General features: G+C 41.7%; 1 protein-coding gene across 1 annotated transcript; it reads right to left on the bottom strand.

Annotated features, from left to right (window-relative positions):
* Positions 1-654: 654 nt before the first annotated feature.
* snap91a (synaptosome associated protein 91a) lies at positions 655-19,353 on the bottom strand (the record flags this gene model as incomplete). The annotated part of the gene is made up of 9 exons (XM_079561775.1): positions 18,526-19,353; positions 6,101-6,243; positions 4,658-4,733; positions 4,483-4,585; positions 3,559-3,652; positions 3,276-3,387; positions 3,090-3,196; positions 2,975-3,016; positions 655-720 (listed from the first exon to the last, which is right to left on the bottom strand). The coding sequence occupies exons 1-9, from the start codon at positions 18,653-18,655 to the stop codon at positions 655-657; spliced, it is 873 nt and encodes a 290-aa protein (XP_079417901.1). The 5' UTR covers positions 18,656-19,353.
* Between the last annotated feature and the right edge of the window lie 385 nt (positions 19,354-19,738).

Below are 19,738 nucleotides of genomic sequence, written 5' to 3'. Positions count from 1 at the left end.
TTGTTAAAAATATGAATCTAATCTGTTGAACACGACTTACCTTAGTGGGTGATGATCTGCAAAGCAATGACAAAACATTTAGTAGAGGAAACGTTTATTGCTACAGCCTAACTATGAAGACAGGCAGGGTTTCAATAGTAAACACATTGAATGCTGGGGAATTAAATTTAGGCTCCAGCTCCACTTCGACAAATAATGTTCTTATCAGCATAATAGAGACACAAAAAGCTGGGAGGTTATGAAGCTAGAGCCGGCGGTAAGATGTGAAGAACAACACTCAAACGTACACGTCTGGTATTGTATGACAGAGATACAATTACAGGTCACACAGCGCTTCTGTATAAACATAAACACCGAACTGTGTTGAGTTATAAACAGAAGGATTTGACAATACAAGACACTTTGCAGTAATACTTACTTATCCTCTCTGCACAATGAGAGATAAAAGGGAGTCATATTTTAGGGCACAATGTGAAAAGAAAAACAAAAAATCTTTACATAAAAGTCCACCATTGGTTCTGCACGATTCGAAAAGCAATATCCCCCCAAATCTGATTTTAGCTTGAACATATGCTTTAATTTCATACTAATTTTGGAAACCCGAGTGCACCATACACTACATTCATTGATTTTGTCTTTTGTCTTCACGGTTACTTACGGCTTTTTCCCCTCCAGTGTGTTGAGGTGCGTCTCGAGGGACTCCAGGAGACTCTCTGGGGCCTGCACAACGACACAATGGTTATTGAGGGCTGTTATAACTGCATCTCAAATGCAGTCAGCAGTGGTCAAAAAGCGCAAGGCTTTCCACTGCAGGGAATAGCAATGTCAACAGGGAATTCCTAAACTAGTCTGCAGGGACTTAAATCGCAATGTGGCTCACCGTTCAAGTTTGCCTTAACACATCATCTCCATCCTATAGCATGGTGTTATTTGCATTCATTTTGGTTTTTAACTTCAGATTTATCCAGGCTTGGCACTGGCACAGAGAGCACAAAGGCTTGACAACTCAGGCTGAAAACACTTCTATTTCAGTCTATAGGAAATTAAAGCTTACGTAGAGCTCTATATCATCAACTATAGTGATGCAAGAACTAAGGCAATGGGAGAAAACTAAATGTAGGACTAAAACATCAGCACAAAATACATTTAAACAAAATTCAAAGTGGGGAAATAATAAAGAGTTAGTTTCAAGGCAAAACATGCAATCAGGCCTGAAGACAAGCTGCATAATAACCCATGCTGTAGCAAAAAAGTGATCCCCTTGTTATGAGACAACTCTGATTCACTTTTCACTTCATTTATTTGAGCTCTATTTGGGGAAAAGGGCCAATGAAGCAGAAAATAGCTGATAAATGTTAGTTCACCACTGAGTGGTATAGAGGCATTCATCATTGAGAAAGAAAATGTCAACAACAAGTGGGCTACGCAGTACGCAGTGTCTATAATATTTCAAAAGATAAGCTGCTCCATATCCTGTAAAAAAACAGGATTATTTCTTTTGTGGACTTTTCAAAGATGTCCATGTCAACATCACGGACTCACGGTTGATTTCATTGTGAAAAGATAAACAAATTTACCCTGTTTGCGTTAAATTGGTTGAGTGAACATTAGGTGGGAATTCGAAGTATTTTAATCATGCTTTCCAAAGTAAATTCATGGCACAGCCACCTAAAAAATAATGTACTGGTGGTACATCAATGACCTACAAGAGAGTGCCAACAAATTGTGATGCTGTGAAGCACAGCACATTGAACCCCAAATCATTACTATCACAATATCTACAAAATTAAAGAGAAAGATTCAGATACAATTATATGGTTAAATTCTGTTTTTTGTCCTTTTTTTCTACTTGAATCTCTTTGGAACTTTTATAATTGTTTCACTGTTGTTATTGTCAGTGCAACTGACCGAACATACAAATCTGCATATTGTATTTAACAAACTTTATAGCAGCTCTGCTTGTGCACAAGTCTCTTCATAGCCCAGCACCAAAGTACCTCTAACATGTTTGAGAGGTACTTTTTTATATTTTAGGGATTTTATTTCTTATTATTTACTTATTTCACACATTACTTATATGCAGCCCTCTGCTGTTTAAAGAACTTAGAATTACTCAGCATACAAACTGTGCTCTACAAATAATACACTGCCAGCTTTACAGTAAATTTATTAAACGTCAGTGTTTGGATACCATACATTTTAAAGGACTGCTCCTCTATTAAACATAACCAGGACAGGCACAGACATGGTTTAACATGCTTGTCAGGCGGCCAGCGCAAAAGTCATTATTGCAATCCTGCAAACAGCAAGTGCAGCAACTTTCTACTTGGTTCAACACAAAGCAAAATGCAGTAAATGTGAAAATATGGCTGTCTGGGAACCTCCACAGCCCGACAATCATCTACACCTTAATGCACTAGCTTGAACTTAACCTATGCTTAGCTGGTAGAAGCAGACACAGGCCCTGGTCAGCAGCATGGCTCAGCATATCACAGCTGTGTTTATTGGCCCTTCCACAGTCGGCCTCCTGTCTAGTCTGTCAGCTGCGAGCTCATACTGCAGCGTACTTCAATCCAGTGCACTCAATCTCGGACTAAATGTTGACCTTCCCTGCTCCATAAAGCTAGCACTACTCACACTCTCAGCCTCAATGATCAATCTGCATCTCTGGAAACGAAAACAGAAATAAAAGGCGTGGGTTTGGGACAAAGAGGGATCGTTCGCCCCAAATTAGGGCTGCGCATGAGGGAAGAGACCTTTAATAGTATCACAAAAACACAAAGAGCAGTGGTTCTCAAACTGCGGCGCAGCCAAGTTCAGTCCTGGTACTCACAGAATGTCTGAGAACCTCTGCATTAGCACATGTATGTCAAAAATACATGCCACAAATGTAATAAATATTCTATAGAGTAACACATGCTGTGTTAGTTATAGACTAGTAGGACACTGCACAAAAACAGGAAGAGAGTTCTACCTGAGTGAGTTCCGGTATGTCGTTTTTGTCTATTCCCACTTGCTGTAAAACAAAAAAAAAGAACAATTAATCCACTGTTCATGAATGGCAGGTGTTACAAACTACGCTGGTTTACCTCTGCTATTTTGAAGAACTCAGAAACCCGAGTCATTCGTGTCAAAAATCTCTTGTAAATTTCCAAACCGTCTTTACACTGGCTTCTCTTCATCTGGAAAAACTTTTCTGGAGGACATTCTCAGCGTTATGTTGTGCTTCAAACCAGCATTCATGACATACAGTACGAGTAAAATGAGAGATTTACCTAGCAAGTTGATAATACCATCATTGTAACATGCATACAATTTAATCAGGTCTTTAAAAAGGAGGAGAAAGCAGGCGTTTAACACACAATGGTTCAGGTCCTTCTGATGCACCTGAAAGAAACAATAGAAATATGCAGAAGGACATGATAATCTTCTACTGATGATAATTAAGGTTTTGATTCACAAAAGCAAAGGAAGATCAGGCTGGGATATTGTGTATTCTTGGAACCCACCACCAAACAAATGTGCCAACCCCTGCATGAGACAGTGTGTTGAACCTACATCAAAATCCAGTAGTGCATCAATCTGGCCTTGTAAAATGTTCATTCCTCGCAACAACTTGTCTACAGGCATGGTCCTCATCACTCCATCAGCACTGGGAGAAATACATGAGAAAATTAGTTTATGTATAAGAAAGACTCCGATGAATAACGTCGATCTGTAGAGGCTGAGTAACCGAGCTTCAGTGACTCTGGCGAGGGCTATTGATCTGCAGACATGGCCTCTTTGCACAATATAAGGTTTCCAGATGCATTTTGCAGCAGCAGCTCAGCCCACTCCCTGAGCATGAGTAATAACCACTCTGTATTCACCACAGCACTCAGACAGTACAGGCAGTAAAGCGCCGCACTTGCCCCGATGCCAGGCTTAAAGGAGCTCTGAGTTTACAGCTGCACATACACCAGGCCCAGAGGTGGTACATTTTCACTGACACATGTATTATTTTTGGTGACGCTTTACAATAAGGCACAGCTATAAAGCCTTTACAAACACAAGTTTTTTATGAATTGTGTTAATCATCAAGGAGTTCATTATATACAGTAGAAATTATACATCACGTTGTATGTTAATTGAACCTTTATGAACAAGCAAATTTGTTAAGATTTGCTTCATAATTAGTCCATAATTAATCCATGTTTAACCTGTGTTTGTAAATGCTTTATAGATATGCTGACTAGATCAAGTGTTATCTTATTTTCAAATGCCGAATCCATATTTTTGTTCTTAAAAAATAGCCAACATTGATGTCCAGGTTTTCCACCAAATCTCTGCCAGATTTTTCTATTACTACCAGGCTATTACTGTGCTATTACAACAACAACTGTTTTCATAAATAACATAGTAATGTGTGTTAGAATGAATTCTGACTCTATAGTAGTAAAAATTTTCAATATATAGTAAAATTACACAAAAATGAAAATCTACCCCTTCTTGACTCTCCCAAAGTCAAAAGACATCTGTCTGTAGGCGAAGGCTTTCTCATTCAGATAGCGGCTGTAGCGTCTGATAAATGTCGACATGTCATAGCCTGGAGACAAAAACAGAGTATTAAAGTTTAAGGATTACAAACATAAAAGACACAGAAACATGCACTACGCACCGTGAGAACCAGTTTTGTCCAGGAAGTTACTAAGGTTGAAAAGTGTGTTTCTAGATGCCAGGAATTGTAGGAATTTCTGCAGGAGAGGACATACATTTAATGCTGTGCTGGGAGCATTTTTACCCTGCCAGCAAGCTGAATTCTCACAGTATTTGTGAGTTTACAAACACATGAGAATCCATCTTGAACTGCTCCTGTCTTCACCATTTGGACAGAACCAAAATTGGTTCCGGCAAAAAAGGCACTTTATAACAACGCGGCGATGGCAAAAAAAACAACATGAGCTGCTGCAACACAGAACACAAACACATATAACGATTTTCAATTTTAAACATTGAATGGATTTGTGGTCTTTTTGATCCAATCAGCTCCAAACGTGCGACCTCTGCCTGAACCATCCCAGTGGCGCGGTGCCAGATTGATGTCAGTGCAAATGATATTGACACTGTAACAGGTTTTAAAATGTCCTGTAATCATTTTAGTGGTGTGACACTGTTAGGTAGTCCTGGTTGTGGTATCAGTTTAGCAGAATATTGGCAGCAAAAGGTAGCAGGGATAGTTGTAGACCCTTCTCATAATGGACAGATGAATAATCATGTCATTTTACAAAATCAATATCTTGTGATCAATCGCTCTGTGGCACAAGAGAAGAAATCCGCTATACTGCAGTGGTGCGTGGCCTCATGGAGAAATTTGGCATTGACGAATAGGCTTTGCAGCACCGACAAACTAAGTTTTCTATAAGAAGACACTAAGCTTGTAAAATGAGTATTTTTTACTCTAAAACCTTTGACACAAAAGACAAAAGGGCTGTAACATGGCACTAACAGCTATCAGACGTCTTTGTTATTTCAAAATAGCAAGGAAAAACTCTTTGCACAAATGCTAATTAGTCTATCAGTAAATGACCAAAGCCCTTCTGGCCGTCATAGTGACAAAAGGTCACTTGCTCTTTTGCCCAGACACCTGCAGTTTCACTCACAAAGGCTAAAGCAATTAGCCTGTTATTACAAGCTCTGATTTATGGACCCTCATTGATCCCTCTGAATGCAATATCAAATGCAACAAGACTTTAAAAAGCAAAATATGGTGGTGAAATATGTCATATGCACTGCTTCTGCTTCTCCACTGGGTAAGTCTAGTTATTTGTCACATCCAATTTGCCTTTATATGTCAGACGGACATCAATTGTGCCACGGGTTCAGAACTGAGAAACACAGATAGTCTCTCGGCTAATTTCCCAGCTGCCTTGGAGACAAATGTGCTCAAGAAAAGAGTTCAATGGGCTGTTATACAGAGCCTCCTGCTACAACCAAAAGAACTAAAATATTGTGAGAATGGATTATTTGATCAGTCAGTTATGTCCTTATGCAGGTGCAGGCATATAAACCTCTAACATTTCTTCCCCTGCTGTGTTTGCACTCATTTGAGGCAGGGACTCACCTCGTTGCCGTGGACCATGAGGTGGTGTGTGGTGATCAGGGCTTTGTAGACCACCACCCAGCTGGCATTCCCCGCTCTCTCCATCAGTGTGTCAGCCATCTGGGGCACGTTCACATTGGTGTCCTGGGTGGCCTGGATCAGGACTGCGGGGAATTACAAAAACAGAGCTTGTTGAGGTGGTTGCTATGGCAGATGATGACATGGTGCAGGGCAGGCACTGTACATGGTGTGCTTTTGTATATATTTATGGAAGAGCAAGAGACCAGAAAAATGACCTGATTATTTACAATTGCTTAAATTAATAGCTCCGCACAGTGGTGACTATGGATCTTTGTTTAGGCGGGAACCGTTTGAATCAATTTTCGCAAAAGTGCCGCCGTTGAGCTTCATGATCAATACACTATTAGAGCACTAATGACTGTCATACATTTTCATTAACTCCCTGTTGACAAATCTGTGATGCAGCATAAAATGTTCTCTAAATGAACTCAGTGCTTAAGGCCTAGACTTGAATTATTTTAGTTCAGGGGCACACAGGCTTTCCACTGAAAAAAAGAAACGCAATTCGGAATGTTATTTCTTGTTTCCCTGGGATTTGTAACATCCAAACCTGAGCATTACTTTTACTGCTCTATTCATTCTGACCATAATAAAGCAGACACTTATCCTGTCAACTTTAGGTACCCTTTATGTTATGGCTCCCTCGGGCATTAAGACAGATATGCTTTGAATGGGTGATAGGAGAGCTGCCAGATATAGAAATTTGTGTTCACATCTTAAGCTGGAATGATGGATGAAATGAGAAGGTGTGGATGGCGTGATAGACTTAAAGTGGAGTCAATGTGAGCAGTGTCAGTTTAAAAGGCCCGATTCAGCACAGCAGCCGGAGAGAAAACAGATTGACTACAGCTTTTACATAACCTGTGATTTATTAGTATTGCCAAGTCAATCAGTCAGTCATTGAATGCAAATGAAAGGCCTATTTATATTTCTGAAAAGGTGTGTATTTATGGAGTCTCTGTTTGCAAATGACAATAAGAATACTGGCTGTGAACAGGAAATTATTAATGCACAAACAGACGAGGGGACAAAAAACCCTGTGCTTTGATATGCACGCTCCCTGCTGTCATGCTTTGATCATGCAGCAACATCTGTGCTTCGTCTCCAGTTGTAAGTCCATGGATACACACACATGCACTCATAATCCCTGAGGCCTGATGACTCAGCAGCCTGCATCATCTCCTGCCCACACTTTTTATTTCTCTGTGTCTGTCTGTCTGTCGCTCCTTGCCTCAGACGCTCCTCATTTTACAGATTAATGCTAGGTGTTCCAGAGCAATATTGTCCATATCCTTTTCTATTACAGAAGAGCTATTGGCGAGTGTCCAAAATCAAGGATGATTGCCTTTCTGTGTCCTGGTGCCAATATTTTAAATAGAACAATAAAACCGAATAATGATGTCCATACATATTATAAAAGATGATCAATAGATGGATAGATGGATAAAACACAATCAGAACAATAATACATCGTGCTGCCTCATGTTCTTCCTTTAGCATCACAGGCTTTTATAAGCTCTATTAGGTTAAACTAAAAAGTGTACACAGCTGATCTGCACGCGGCCGAAACGCGATCCAAACAAAAGCACTTGTTCACACCCACTCCCGCACCACCCCTCTCCCTTACCCTCGCCTCTTCCCGACCGTGAAAAGAGTCTGGTTAGAGGAAAAAGGTTGTTCTACATAACATTGCCATTGGTGTCTGTTCAGCCCACGTACAGCCCACTTAATGCACCTGGTCTGGAGCTGGAAGATTTCACAGTGCACTCCTATAGGCGGCAAAGTCTATGCTATAGTCTGCATTTAAAAAAGTGTGTAAAAAACAAAAACAAAGAATAAATAAAGAGCTCATTGAAAGGCTTATTCAAACAGAGCTTTAATATGTGGTCAGTAGAGCTGACTTTAAGTGAATGGGGCAGTTATTAGGGAGGTCAATCCAGACTTTAGGAGCAATAACTGAGTCATAGCCCCTAAATTTGGTTCTATAGAATACCTCTGGATAGTTCAAAGCAGAGTCAGTCTGTGAGCAATGCAGTGGGATGAAGAAGATCCACCAAACACCACAGGTTTCACAAACTTTGACCAGGACAAGTAGTTTTGTACAACTGAGTCCCAACGACTTCATGGGGTTGGAAATAGATACTAAAACTACTTTGTCGTGACTAACCTGCAGAGGGAAACTAAGAAAAGCACTCAGCTGGAAGAAGTAGTAGTGATTTCGATGCAGAACAGGTTTTCAGCAGGAGATCCTGACTCACCATCTCCCTCTGCTCAAATCTTAATTATTCACGAGTGTGTGTGAAAACAAGAGAGGAGAGCAGTCGTGGGAGGTGAAGAGTCAAGTCTCGCACACTGTGATGTTACACTGTTCAACAATGTCTTACAAGTGGGGATTTACTGTACAAATTGTTACAAAACATTGTAAAATATTATGCATATAGTGCAGCATAATCCAAGGAGGCCAGCAGGCAATTAATCCAGGGTTGTGACGTAATGAACATTTTCTGGCTGTTTAGCTCTCACACTCTGTTGTTGCTTCATTGTTTATTAATTAATATTTTACAAAGATAATCAGCAAATTAAGGTTGAAATGAATTCTATTCTGTGTGGATTTGTTGATAGACATATTTCAACTGTAAGGACAAGATCACAGCTACAGGCTGCTGAAATGAGTTTCCTTCACAGAGTGGCTGGGCACACCCTTAGAGACAGGATGAGGAGCTCAGTCACCCAGGAGGAGCTCAGACTAGAGCTGCTGCTTCTTCACGTCAAGAGGTGGCTCGGGCATCTATTATGGATGCCGGTGGCTAGCTCCCTCAGGAGATGTTCCGGGCATGTCCCATTGAGAGGAGGCCCCAGGAAGACTCAGAACACGCTGGTGGGACTATGTCTCTGAGCTGGCCTGGTGCCGCTTCGGGTCCACCCAGATCGGCTTGAGGAAGAGTGCGTGGGAAGTCTGGGCATCTCTGCTCAGACTGCGGCCTCTGCGACACGATCCAGGATTAAGCGGAAGAAAATGAATGGATGGAGGGATGGACAATGAAACAGGAAATAACCCTAAACAATCAGTATAGCGCACTTTTTTTGTAGGTATATTTAATTAAATTGAAGACTTAGGATCTAAAATTAAAAGTATATTCACAAACAATAATACACCATTAGGAGAATCTGGTAATCTTCACTTCATTAAGAAGAACTGGTTGTGCTGAACAGAACACTGGGGGTAATTGCCATGTCTCCAGCTGCAGTCGCACTCAGCCATCGGCTTCTGATGACTGTGATAAACATGCAGAACCCCACTGAAGCGCATAAAAATAAAACACTAAGTATTACGACAAATGTCAGGCAAATATTCAGAGACTGTAAATGGCTACACACTTGAGCATTGCCGCCTCTGGATAGTCCTTAATTTTTCGGTGCTTTTAGCATGATGGCATGGCACACAGGCACAGCACGTGCCCGGGGAGTGTTGTGTAGCGTCACACAGGGTTATAACTGGCACCAGGATTATGGCTCTTATTCAGCTACATTATCCACATGAGAGCACAAATGCCACTTCTCTGCTGATGTAAATCCTCATTCAAAGTAATGTAGCCAATAAAGAGGAGCAATACTATGATCATCAGTAGAACAGGGTGACATGGATTTGATGAGAAACTACCTCAGTATTTGGGTTAGAATTGTTATTTATTGATTATTAATCACAGAGAACACAAACACCTCTGTCTGTCTGTATCTACGTACTTATCCACCCACCGGAGAAACTCATAACGGTGAATTCAAGTACCAACGAAGATGCTTTCAAGAACATGTTACGTGGAAGAAATTAACTTCCAAATACGGCTACTTCAAAGCTTATACACTCACCATGAAATCCCACTGAACCCCACTGAACAGAAAGCCCATTCGGTGTCAAATGTCCCCAAATGCAACACTAAAACAGACAGGAGTCCAGTTTCCCATAGTGCTTTGCATCGATAAACGTAACTGATATTTCGTGAGTGAGTACAACTGCTGCCAAACCACAACATGCCACTGTCAGTAACCCGAGCATACATCTCCCATGATCCTCTTTTACGCCGATGGATTCATTTGTACAAATACACTGGGGACATGCCAAGGTGGTTTCTATGGTAACAGGCGCTCATATTTGCAGCAATCTCAAGGAAAGTGTAAAATTGTTTTGAAATCGGCTGCTACACTGGCACCGGGATAAGGCTTATCTTTAGGGGGGGGGTGTACAGGCGCTGCAGTGTTGCGGGAGTGATTTCGTCGTTAGATAAAATAAGTGACACTAATGATCAAAAAGTGATCTAGTGATGCAGATAATTGTCTTGTCTAAGTTCTTTGTGAAAAGTGACGGAGGATGGTTTTGTTTTTAAGAATCATTGGCATTTGTGGATAAAGAATTTACCCATTAATGATTACTTTTAGTACATTTTCTCTATTACAGTCCTTTTGCATAAGAAGATCATGATTAAACGCTAAGGTTGTATTTGTATAGTTAAAGGGGCTAGATGCAAGTTAGCCATTTCATACTCACTACTGCCACCTCAGGTCATATGCGTAACTGCACCTTCTATATTAAGCTCGCATTAACACCTTTTTGAGTGACAGTGCAGGATTTTAGAGGCAGTTGTGGTGACCAGGTCTGGGCTCATTCTACACATTAGGACATTGCTGAAACATGTAGGGGGAGGAAAATACTTAATTTTAACATTTTTAAACTCCGTATAGTCCCTTTAAACAGGAAACACATACACATAGTTAGTTGTGGTCTAAACTCCTTCCTAACGTTCCTAAAACATTTCCAACACCCCATTTCTGAGTTTCTAAGCAAGTTTAACAACTTACAGGGAGCGCACAAAGGTATTTCTTCCGTCTACGGCGTCTTAAGGACCTAATCCCGGTTTTACAAGAGCTACAGCCCGACTGCCAACACAAGACAAGGCCTTTGAGAACAAGACTCACACGCCAGATCGGTTCTAAACTACTGTAGGTCGAAAAAGGTTATAGCTCCACAGAGGTTGGAACATCAAATTGAATTATGATTTTGAGAAGAGACAATATGATTCTTCCTACACTGTCAGTAAGTTCTTTCCTCAGTCTATTTTTTCTTGATGCATGGTTTCAACTTCAGCAAGCTCGTCTCCACTGTGTCTCAGGAACCACTGAACCGCTGGTGTGTGATTGTCTAACTCTAAATTTGCATTTAGAAGATGCACCCAGTACAGTATCCATTGATAATGCTTCCATGCAGACAATATATTATGTTTATCTTGTTGCAGGACAAGCCACGCAGCCTGGTGGTGAGTGCTGCCCATGTCAAGAGACACACATGAATAGGCAGTGAAAGCGTGCGGTTTATTTATAGCCCCCACCTCCCTCCAGCATCATACAGGGGGGAGAGAGAAAAAAGTCCCCACAATGCAATGCGTTGAACCAGCATCGCATAGCATAGCATAGCAGTGCCAATGTGGTGCAGCAGCCAAACAAAAAGGAAGCTATCGGGTTGCAGACACTGTGGAGGCATGGAAGAATAGGCCGGCTGCCAACACAATGCAGCTGGTAGTCGCGGTGGAGGGGAAGGATGCTCATTTAGATATTATCGATATTTTGCAACCACTTCGTGATGTTGCAACGTCTAAATGGGAGGGGAAAAAAAAATCGTATTAGTATCATCTCTATTTTTGCTAATCAAGTCAAGCAGTCATGCATCACCAAGATCAGATCTGCTTTCCCTGCCGCGCAAATCGACCCATTTCTTTCTGACTTTAATTGTCCTTCGTCTTGTTCATTATAGGATCTCACATGGACCAAAGGAGGCACGTGTTTGTTTGTTTTTTACTTTAGTGCATTTTCTTCCTCTGATCTTTAGGTACAAAGGAAAATAATCTATGTACAAGGGGAACTTTAGTTTCTGTGACGTCTAATGTGCATGTGTTCAGGGTTGTCATCTATTGCATGTACACAGACCTTGCATATAACCACCCATACATACACTATAGTACAGTATAAATCGTAATTGTCTGGCATTCCCTGTTGACACTCTGACCTGCAGTGCCATAATTCTGTGACGCCCCTATGATCGGGTTCGAAGTCGAAGTGCCCTCCAAAGGCCACTGACATATTCTGCGATTTACCGATAGGAGTGGGAGTGTCCGTGTGGGGGGGGAGGTCTGGAGGAGGCTGTTCAGATCTTGATCCGATAATGATGTACTGGAGGTTTCACAGAGGCCTCGGCTCTGGATCCTGCTCATTAATCTGTGGACACATACTGCTGCTACAACGGTCAGCCACCCACACAGTGCTACACATGAGAGAGAAGGCAAGGAAACCCACCGAGAGGTTTTGCGTAGTGTTTTATTCCTCTTTATCTGCACACAGGGAAGACATAAAAGAGAACACAGTGGCTACTTATAAACTACACTAGTTCCTCTGACCTGAAGTTATGAGCGCCAGTACTTCGTGTCCCCGTACTCCTTTCCATTAGGATGAGCTCAGACCCGTTCGAATAATCATATTTTCTTAAGATTCTGTGGTGGACAGTGAGTTCCTGGTCGATGACTTACTGCATGTTAACGAGTTGATGTAGGTGTAAGATGTAAATATTTCAGTGGAGGAGACTGTGTTTGTAAAGATCAGAGAGTTTGTCTTGAAGCTCAAGGCTGTCATTAATTTCATGCGTCATAAAATTTGAGATAGTGCCACAAATGTGAACTCCTCTGCATAAAAACAATTGTCTTGTCTATGGATAACGCTTCAAGACAAACTATCCAACCTTCATAAACACTGTTTAACATCCTACATCAAGTTTTGAACACACAGTAAGTGATCATCTGCCCACAAAGTAATTTCTAGAAAATACAATTAAAGCAGCACTAAGTAACTTGTTTACCTGAATAAATCCTTTGTGTAGTCCCCCTGGGGGTAATACAAGTGTTATAGGGGGAATATGTAGAATATCCCTCTCTCTCTTTGTCTTTTCTGTCAGTGTAGTATTTATTAATAAATTAAAGGTATACAGGAGAATTTTCCCGAATTTTATGAAAGAACCGCCCTCTCCACTTAAAAAAAAAAATGCGCATGCGCAACGCTCTACCTGCCTCCGAGGAGGAAGAATCTCCCAAAAACACTCTGGTCTTGTTTCTCTCTTCTGAAGCCTTTCTCTTCGTCTTATACACTTCGAAGACACTTTTTCTCTTGCGACCCTCTGCCATTTTCGACTCGGTGCATTCTGCGAGCAGCAATGAATGGCTAACAGCGTAACTCACATAGGCCTGAAAGTGCGCATGCGCAGAAATTAACAAGGGGCGAGCACGCACGACGGCCTTACGTCGGCATATCACCAGAATGATTGACAATTAGGAGCACCAATCGTCTTGATGATCCACTCGGAAATAGAACATCCTCCGCTATACCTTTAAAGCAGTACTAAGTAACGTGTTTACCTTAATAAATCCTTCCCGTAGTCCCTGTGGGGGTAATACAAGTGTTTATGGGATGATTGGAGGGTCTTTCATCTCTCCCTGGTGTCTCTGGCCAGAAAACCATGTTTGCAACTTGACTGCCACCGGTGCGGAGAAAGCAATACACACTAATGTAATCACGAAGAAGAAGCTAACATGCTAACAGGCAAAGCTAACTGCGGGCTAACGTCACTTTAAACAGTATTTACAGCCAAGTTTGAGTGAAAAAAAATATTTCTATTGTATAATTGGATGCACTGTAACCCTCTCTCCCTTCGCCTTTCCTGTCAGCGTAGTATTTACTCTCCAAGACCATTAATAAGTTAAAAAATCGTAACTTGCTACTACACCTGCAGTTGCGCTTATGGCCTCTAGGGGGAAGAGTTACTTAGTACTGCTTTCATGAGTAAAAAAAAACGCAACACACATGCAGTGGCACTTATGGCCTCTAGGGGCACTGCTAGAGGCCACACTGCTTTAATCCAGCATGTCCGAGCTAATACAGACAGGAAGTACTGGTGCTCACAACTTCAGGTTAGAGGTAAGTAACCATATCGTGCAACAAGCCAATTGGTATAAAATGTTCACAGATTGTTCTGTTCACAGATTGTTTTATTTAGAACCCCAATTGCTACTGAAATTAACAGTTGCTGTTCTGCCGCAGTGCTTAATTATGAAGGTATCTGGAATCACAAAGCAAAGCGTTTTGAAGATATAGTTAAATGATGATGAAGTTTAGGAAGAAGAAAATGTACAGTGTATTATTATCAAGCCTTCTTCATTACCATCTATTGCAGAACACAGGCTGTACCAATTTCAACGGTGCTCAGTAACGTTATTCAGGCATTATTCATTTGTAAATTCTGTTTCTGGTAGATCTCTCTTTCAGAATGAGCAAAATATAAAGCCCTGTGCCTTTCTTTCTCTCACACCAACAAAACTCAATACTTCAATCTGAATGTTCACATTGCTGGGCCAGTCTAATGCTTGATCAAACAATTAGGACGCCATTTTCATCCAGAGAGTAAATAGGTGTAAATGGAGTGAATAAGCAAGTGACAGACACAGGGCACACCTCCCTTCCCAAGGCTAGATCTAGTCAAATGTATCCGTATCCTGCATTTGATGAGAAAAATGCACCGTTGCTTTCATTGACCTGACCTTTATCTTGTCAAAAAGGACAGCTGAGTATGACAACAGAATGGAAGGGAAAAAAAGTACACACTGATGATTCAATATACCCTTATACCCTGAAAGTGCAGTGACAACACACGGAGGACGTTCAATTTAAAGTACAAATACCTTAAAATGTACAACCAAATGTGTGCACTTTCTCAAACATACACAAGACCCCACTGAGCCATCTCACATGATCTGCTCCCACGTACAGCCCACAGCTGACATCTCAGTTATGGTGCAGTGATTTCTTACCGGGGTGCATGTAGATGGTAGGAGCTTTAATTGGCCCACAAATTTCACACACCAAAGAGGGGGGACGGGGACATGTCATCACCCCCCCCCACCACCACCAGGCCACCATCCCAATGTGGAAACACACTGTACCACGCGCTGTACGGCAATGAGTCATGCACGTTGTAGTAACAGCACCCAAGCAGCCAAAACAACACAACAGACTTGACGCTCAACGCTATGAAAGCACACAAACTCTAGATCAGTGGCAAGGTCTGATGTCTGTCGTGTATTAGTTGGTCACGTGTTTAGGCGTAGTCACTGTTTTTTCTGTTCTGAGTACCTTTTGTAGAGCGAGTTCAGTCTTCATTTACTGATATAGTCTTAGCTTGGTTCTATGCTGTTTTCACCATAAAAACAAAAAAAACAAATGTTAGAAAAAAGGAATCAAAAAGGTGCAATACAAATAATATTTTTGACAGATCTTTGACTCAAGACAAGAAAGTAGTTTACTTTACACTAAAGCAGAAGTATTTCAAATATTTTACACCAAATCCTAATAAATTATATAGCCATTAAACCCTTAGCCCACGTTAAGCCCCTTGTAGGGTACTTGCCTTGGGACAAAGCAATTATTTCTGTGTTGGTACCTAGTGTGAAAAGTTGACTATATCCTGCATCACTCGCAGCTAAATATAATCACACAAGTGAGAAGAAAAAAAAATCTGTTAATTGGAAAATCCAGATTTAGTTGCATGACAGAGATTAAGCTCCCTGTTGTTTTCCAGCACGACTGCAGTCATCGATAACTCTGTCTGCAGTGAAAACATGGTTGTTTTATGAATCAATGTAGTTATTCTCTCTGAATATAAAGCAGTGCCAAGAAGGAAGTAGTCAAAAATGAGAATAAGATCATTCAAACTCATAAAGAAAATCCACTTTTTAGCCGCCCTGGGGTAGACTAATAGAGGGAATGTGGCCAATATCCACCTTTGGGCCCTTCAATTAATGCCAACGATACAAACATCACTCACCACTCACTCTGACCCAGCTTGGCTTCTGAAAACAAACAGGATCAGACTTTCTCACGGTTGTGTATTTACTGAAGAAGGTCTTGATCAATGACCTGCATTTGTTGTCATCAGGAGTATAAATGTCCTCCAGCATGTAAGGTACAAGCTCTGAGGCCAACGCTAAAAAGCAATTCAGAAGAAAATGCTGCCTCTCTGCAGTCGCTTTGGGTTAGAGAAACAGCAAATGTTCCTGTCTTGTTAGTGCTTAATGCACAGTACATATTATCGTGCTGTGTCAAAAAGAAGAATGCATAAAGAAAATGTAACCAACGATTTGCACTGATGTATTACAACCCACCTACATCATTACTATTCAGTTTATCACAGGCGCTGGCAATGGATTTTCTCATGTATTGAATGAATTTGAGCCTGATTTTGATCCTGAGCTGCTGCTGCTGAGGTTATGCATATTGTTCAGGTAATCCTGGCTCTCTCCCTTACTTCTTGAACAAATAACTACATCTATATCTAAACAAGAAAGGTGGATTGCATTAAAGGCTTACATCAAACGGTTTTACAAGAAATTATGGCGGTTTCCTAAAGTGACCTCATGTCACACTGGACTGGTCAGACATCTTTGTGAGACATTTTGATTTTTATTGCCAACTGAGGAACAAAGACTAAACTTTAATTTTAATTCCAAACAAAGGGCACACATGATAACAGGCTTTTAGCAGGGGCAACAGTACATACTATGTCTTAATTTTGGGTGGGTCGTTTCGAGTTTAGAGATATATCTTAGGCGGAGATTTGTGGATTCGATGTTGGAAGAAAAACTTCAATTGGCCGTATATATGCTAAGCAGTGGGAGTTTGCAGATGATTTGGAGAGCAACGAAACCATTCTCATGTTTTTGCTGAGTGATTGTTCCTTGTTGCCTTGAGAACTTGTGCCCAGGCAGGCATCTGACTCACAGCTGCAGCTCCTCCATCCCTCCCTGCTCTGCACAGGAACTCTTCATTCAAAAGCCACTCCAGTCATTTTGTTGGACCTACGCCAAAAGCAAGCGGCACCTTTCAGTCCACAAAGATATAGGCTGGCACATGTGGCCTATTGAGCTGTCTGTATGAAGTCCTGTTTTGAGTTTTTTTGGGTGGGTCTGGAATGAACAGTTCTCTGCCAATCAATATACGTGTTAGTTTTTCCACATTGTGTACAATGAGTTTATTCTTAATCATCTGCAGCAACCCACAGAACATGCACACCTCACTTAGATTGATGAAACAGCCTCAAAGCATCCAGCTATCCCCAGTTGACGTATTCTTAGTGTATAACATGATTCTGTCAAGTTATCACAGGAAGAAGAGCATACTGCAGCTACTTCAATCTCAACTGAACCTAATCAACACTGCAACAGACCAGTCAGTGGTTTCATACTGTGAGAGAGATACACAGCAGAATATTCTTAGAGCCACAAAACAAGTGGGACAATTGAACTCAATTTAGCCAAGTCTTATTCCAGTGCCAGAAGAACGGTTTCAATATTAGGGGGGAAACTGCTGACACTGACTTGGCAATACATTTTGTTTAGTCATGGCCTACCCTCTCCATTTAGTCTTATTAGGGGACAAATGATTTGAAGCACTACATTCTCTCACTGATTAAACTACACTCAGCTTTAAAGTGCTCTAACTTAGTATGTATAGATGCCGAAATAAAACTGCTTTTCATGGCAATTACTGTGATCCATGTGAACTGCCTAGCATTACTTTATCCATAGCTGCTCCAAAGAGTCAGCCTCTTGATATGAGGCTAAGTTTGGAAACAATCCACACACTTTCAAGACGTACCTATGAAGTTATTGTGCTGTCACCTTTGTTAGCTTTTTAGGTCAGCCGTCTGGTTTGGGCATTTGAACAGATATGACAAAGATGTTCATAAGCTGGGTAGAGCAAATTAGTCACTGTGGAAGGAAAAAAAAGTCTATATGCAGGGGATGTGGTGATTATGATAAGTTGATTGACAAATTAATTCCTAAGCCTTGGTGCATGAGGTGAGTATGTCATGAGCTGTGCCCGACTAAATCCATGATATGGTAGTTGCAATGAGATAAATTTGGGTATGTCATTAATCCTAATAATCCCATTCTTCGATCATCCTGACTGTGTTTAAGAGGCACTATCCTTTACCAATGCAGTCAATAATGGACACCATCAGCAGCCTTGAAACTGTGTATTCAGGAGATCTGCTCAGGACTACATGGCACCTTTTACGTTAGGGACAGGTGAAGTGTGGGGCAATTGCATGACATTGATTTATGTTTAGTGAAAATCCACCAAAAAGAAAACATGTGCTGGTGACGTGTGTGCGTGTGGATTCGTGGTCATAGCTGAGGAAGTCCTGCCTCCTCAGAGGATGCAGGCACACACATCATGGCCTGCATGAAGAGGACACAGATAGAGTGGTTACTCACATTCCAAGTGCTTCTTCTTTGGAGGGGTCTGTTCGTGCGTGGTGGCTTTACACACGGCTTTGCACACCTCGGAGCCGGTGAGCGTGTACTGCGCCGCGGCGATACGATCCGTGAGCGTTTGACCCGACATCTTCTCTCGGCTGAGTCCAACCCCGACAGTCAGTCAAGCGTCCAGTATGGTCCTACCCCCCCACGACCAAAACGAGCCTCCGTAATCCCAGCTGTCTTCAGAAAATATCACACAGATAGCATCAGCAAAGAAAAGAAAGAGCCTGGTTTAAAATGGAGAATGCCACTTTGAGGCACAGTGATGTGAATTGCATAACAAAACAGGAGCTGCCTGGTTCAGTTCAAATGCGTTTGGGGAATGAGCGTAAAGTGTCTTCCCCCACCAGGCTCTGGAATAAAGTGTGTCCAGGTACTAAACAAATAACTCTACGCTATCAGAGCTTCAGGTATTTCCACCAATTTGATCGAGTTGCGTCTTACTGTTTGATTTACAGTGGGCCAGCCTCAGAAATACTATGCGCTTGGATGATGCTGGCAGTTCGGCTCCCCCTCCCCGTACCGTCTTCCTTCCTCCTGCCTCCGGATAATCCTTTCCAGCAGCTCCTGGCTTTTTTTTTTTTTCAGCGGAGAGAGCAAAGGACCTGCTTCTTCGATTCTTCCCCCATCCACAGCGATGCTTTCCTCCGCCCTCTCCCCGGGATGCGCTCTGGCTCTCTGCGGCCCACCGACAGCCTCAGTGCCCTGGTGACGCGCGCTTCCAACCGGGTCGATGGGATGGCGTTGTTTTCAATGGAAACGAATCATGTCGCTCATTTCATTATTTATTTATTTCGATATCTCATTTGGCTCCGCCTCTCCTCTGAGTCAGCTGACGTGATGCTACCAACCGCGCCTGCACAACTTCCATCGCGAGAACTGAGGATGAACGAGAACTACAAAGGGGTCTGCGCGTTTGTTCAGTGAAAGGGTTAAATAAAAAAGCTACTACACTGCCTAGCTTGGTGCTGTCATGCTGGTGCTTTAGTATGAAGGTCATACAAACGATACAGCCACATTTTCCAATTATCAGAGCTGGCTATATTCAATATAAAGAAGACCTGTATCTACCGACATTTGCCTCTGTCCATGGTACTGAAATGTCCTCCTATTTGCAAGACAACACAATGAACCTCTCATCTTTTACTGTTACCACCTGCAAATCCTG

Source organism: Gobius niger (assembly GCF_951799975.1).
Source record: "Gobius niger genome assembly, chromosome: 8".
Lineage (NCBI taxonomy): Eukaryota > Metazoa > Chordata > Actinopteri > Gobiiformes > Gobiidae > Gobius > Gobius niger.
Note: the sequence above shows the minus strand (reverse complement) of the source record. Positions and strands in the feature narration are given on the sequence as shown.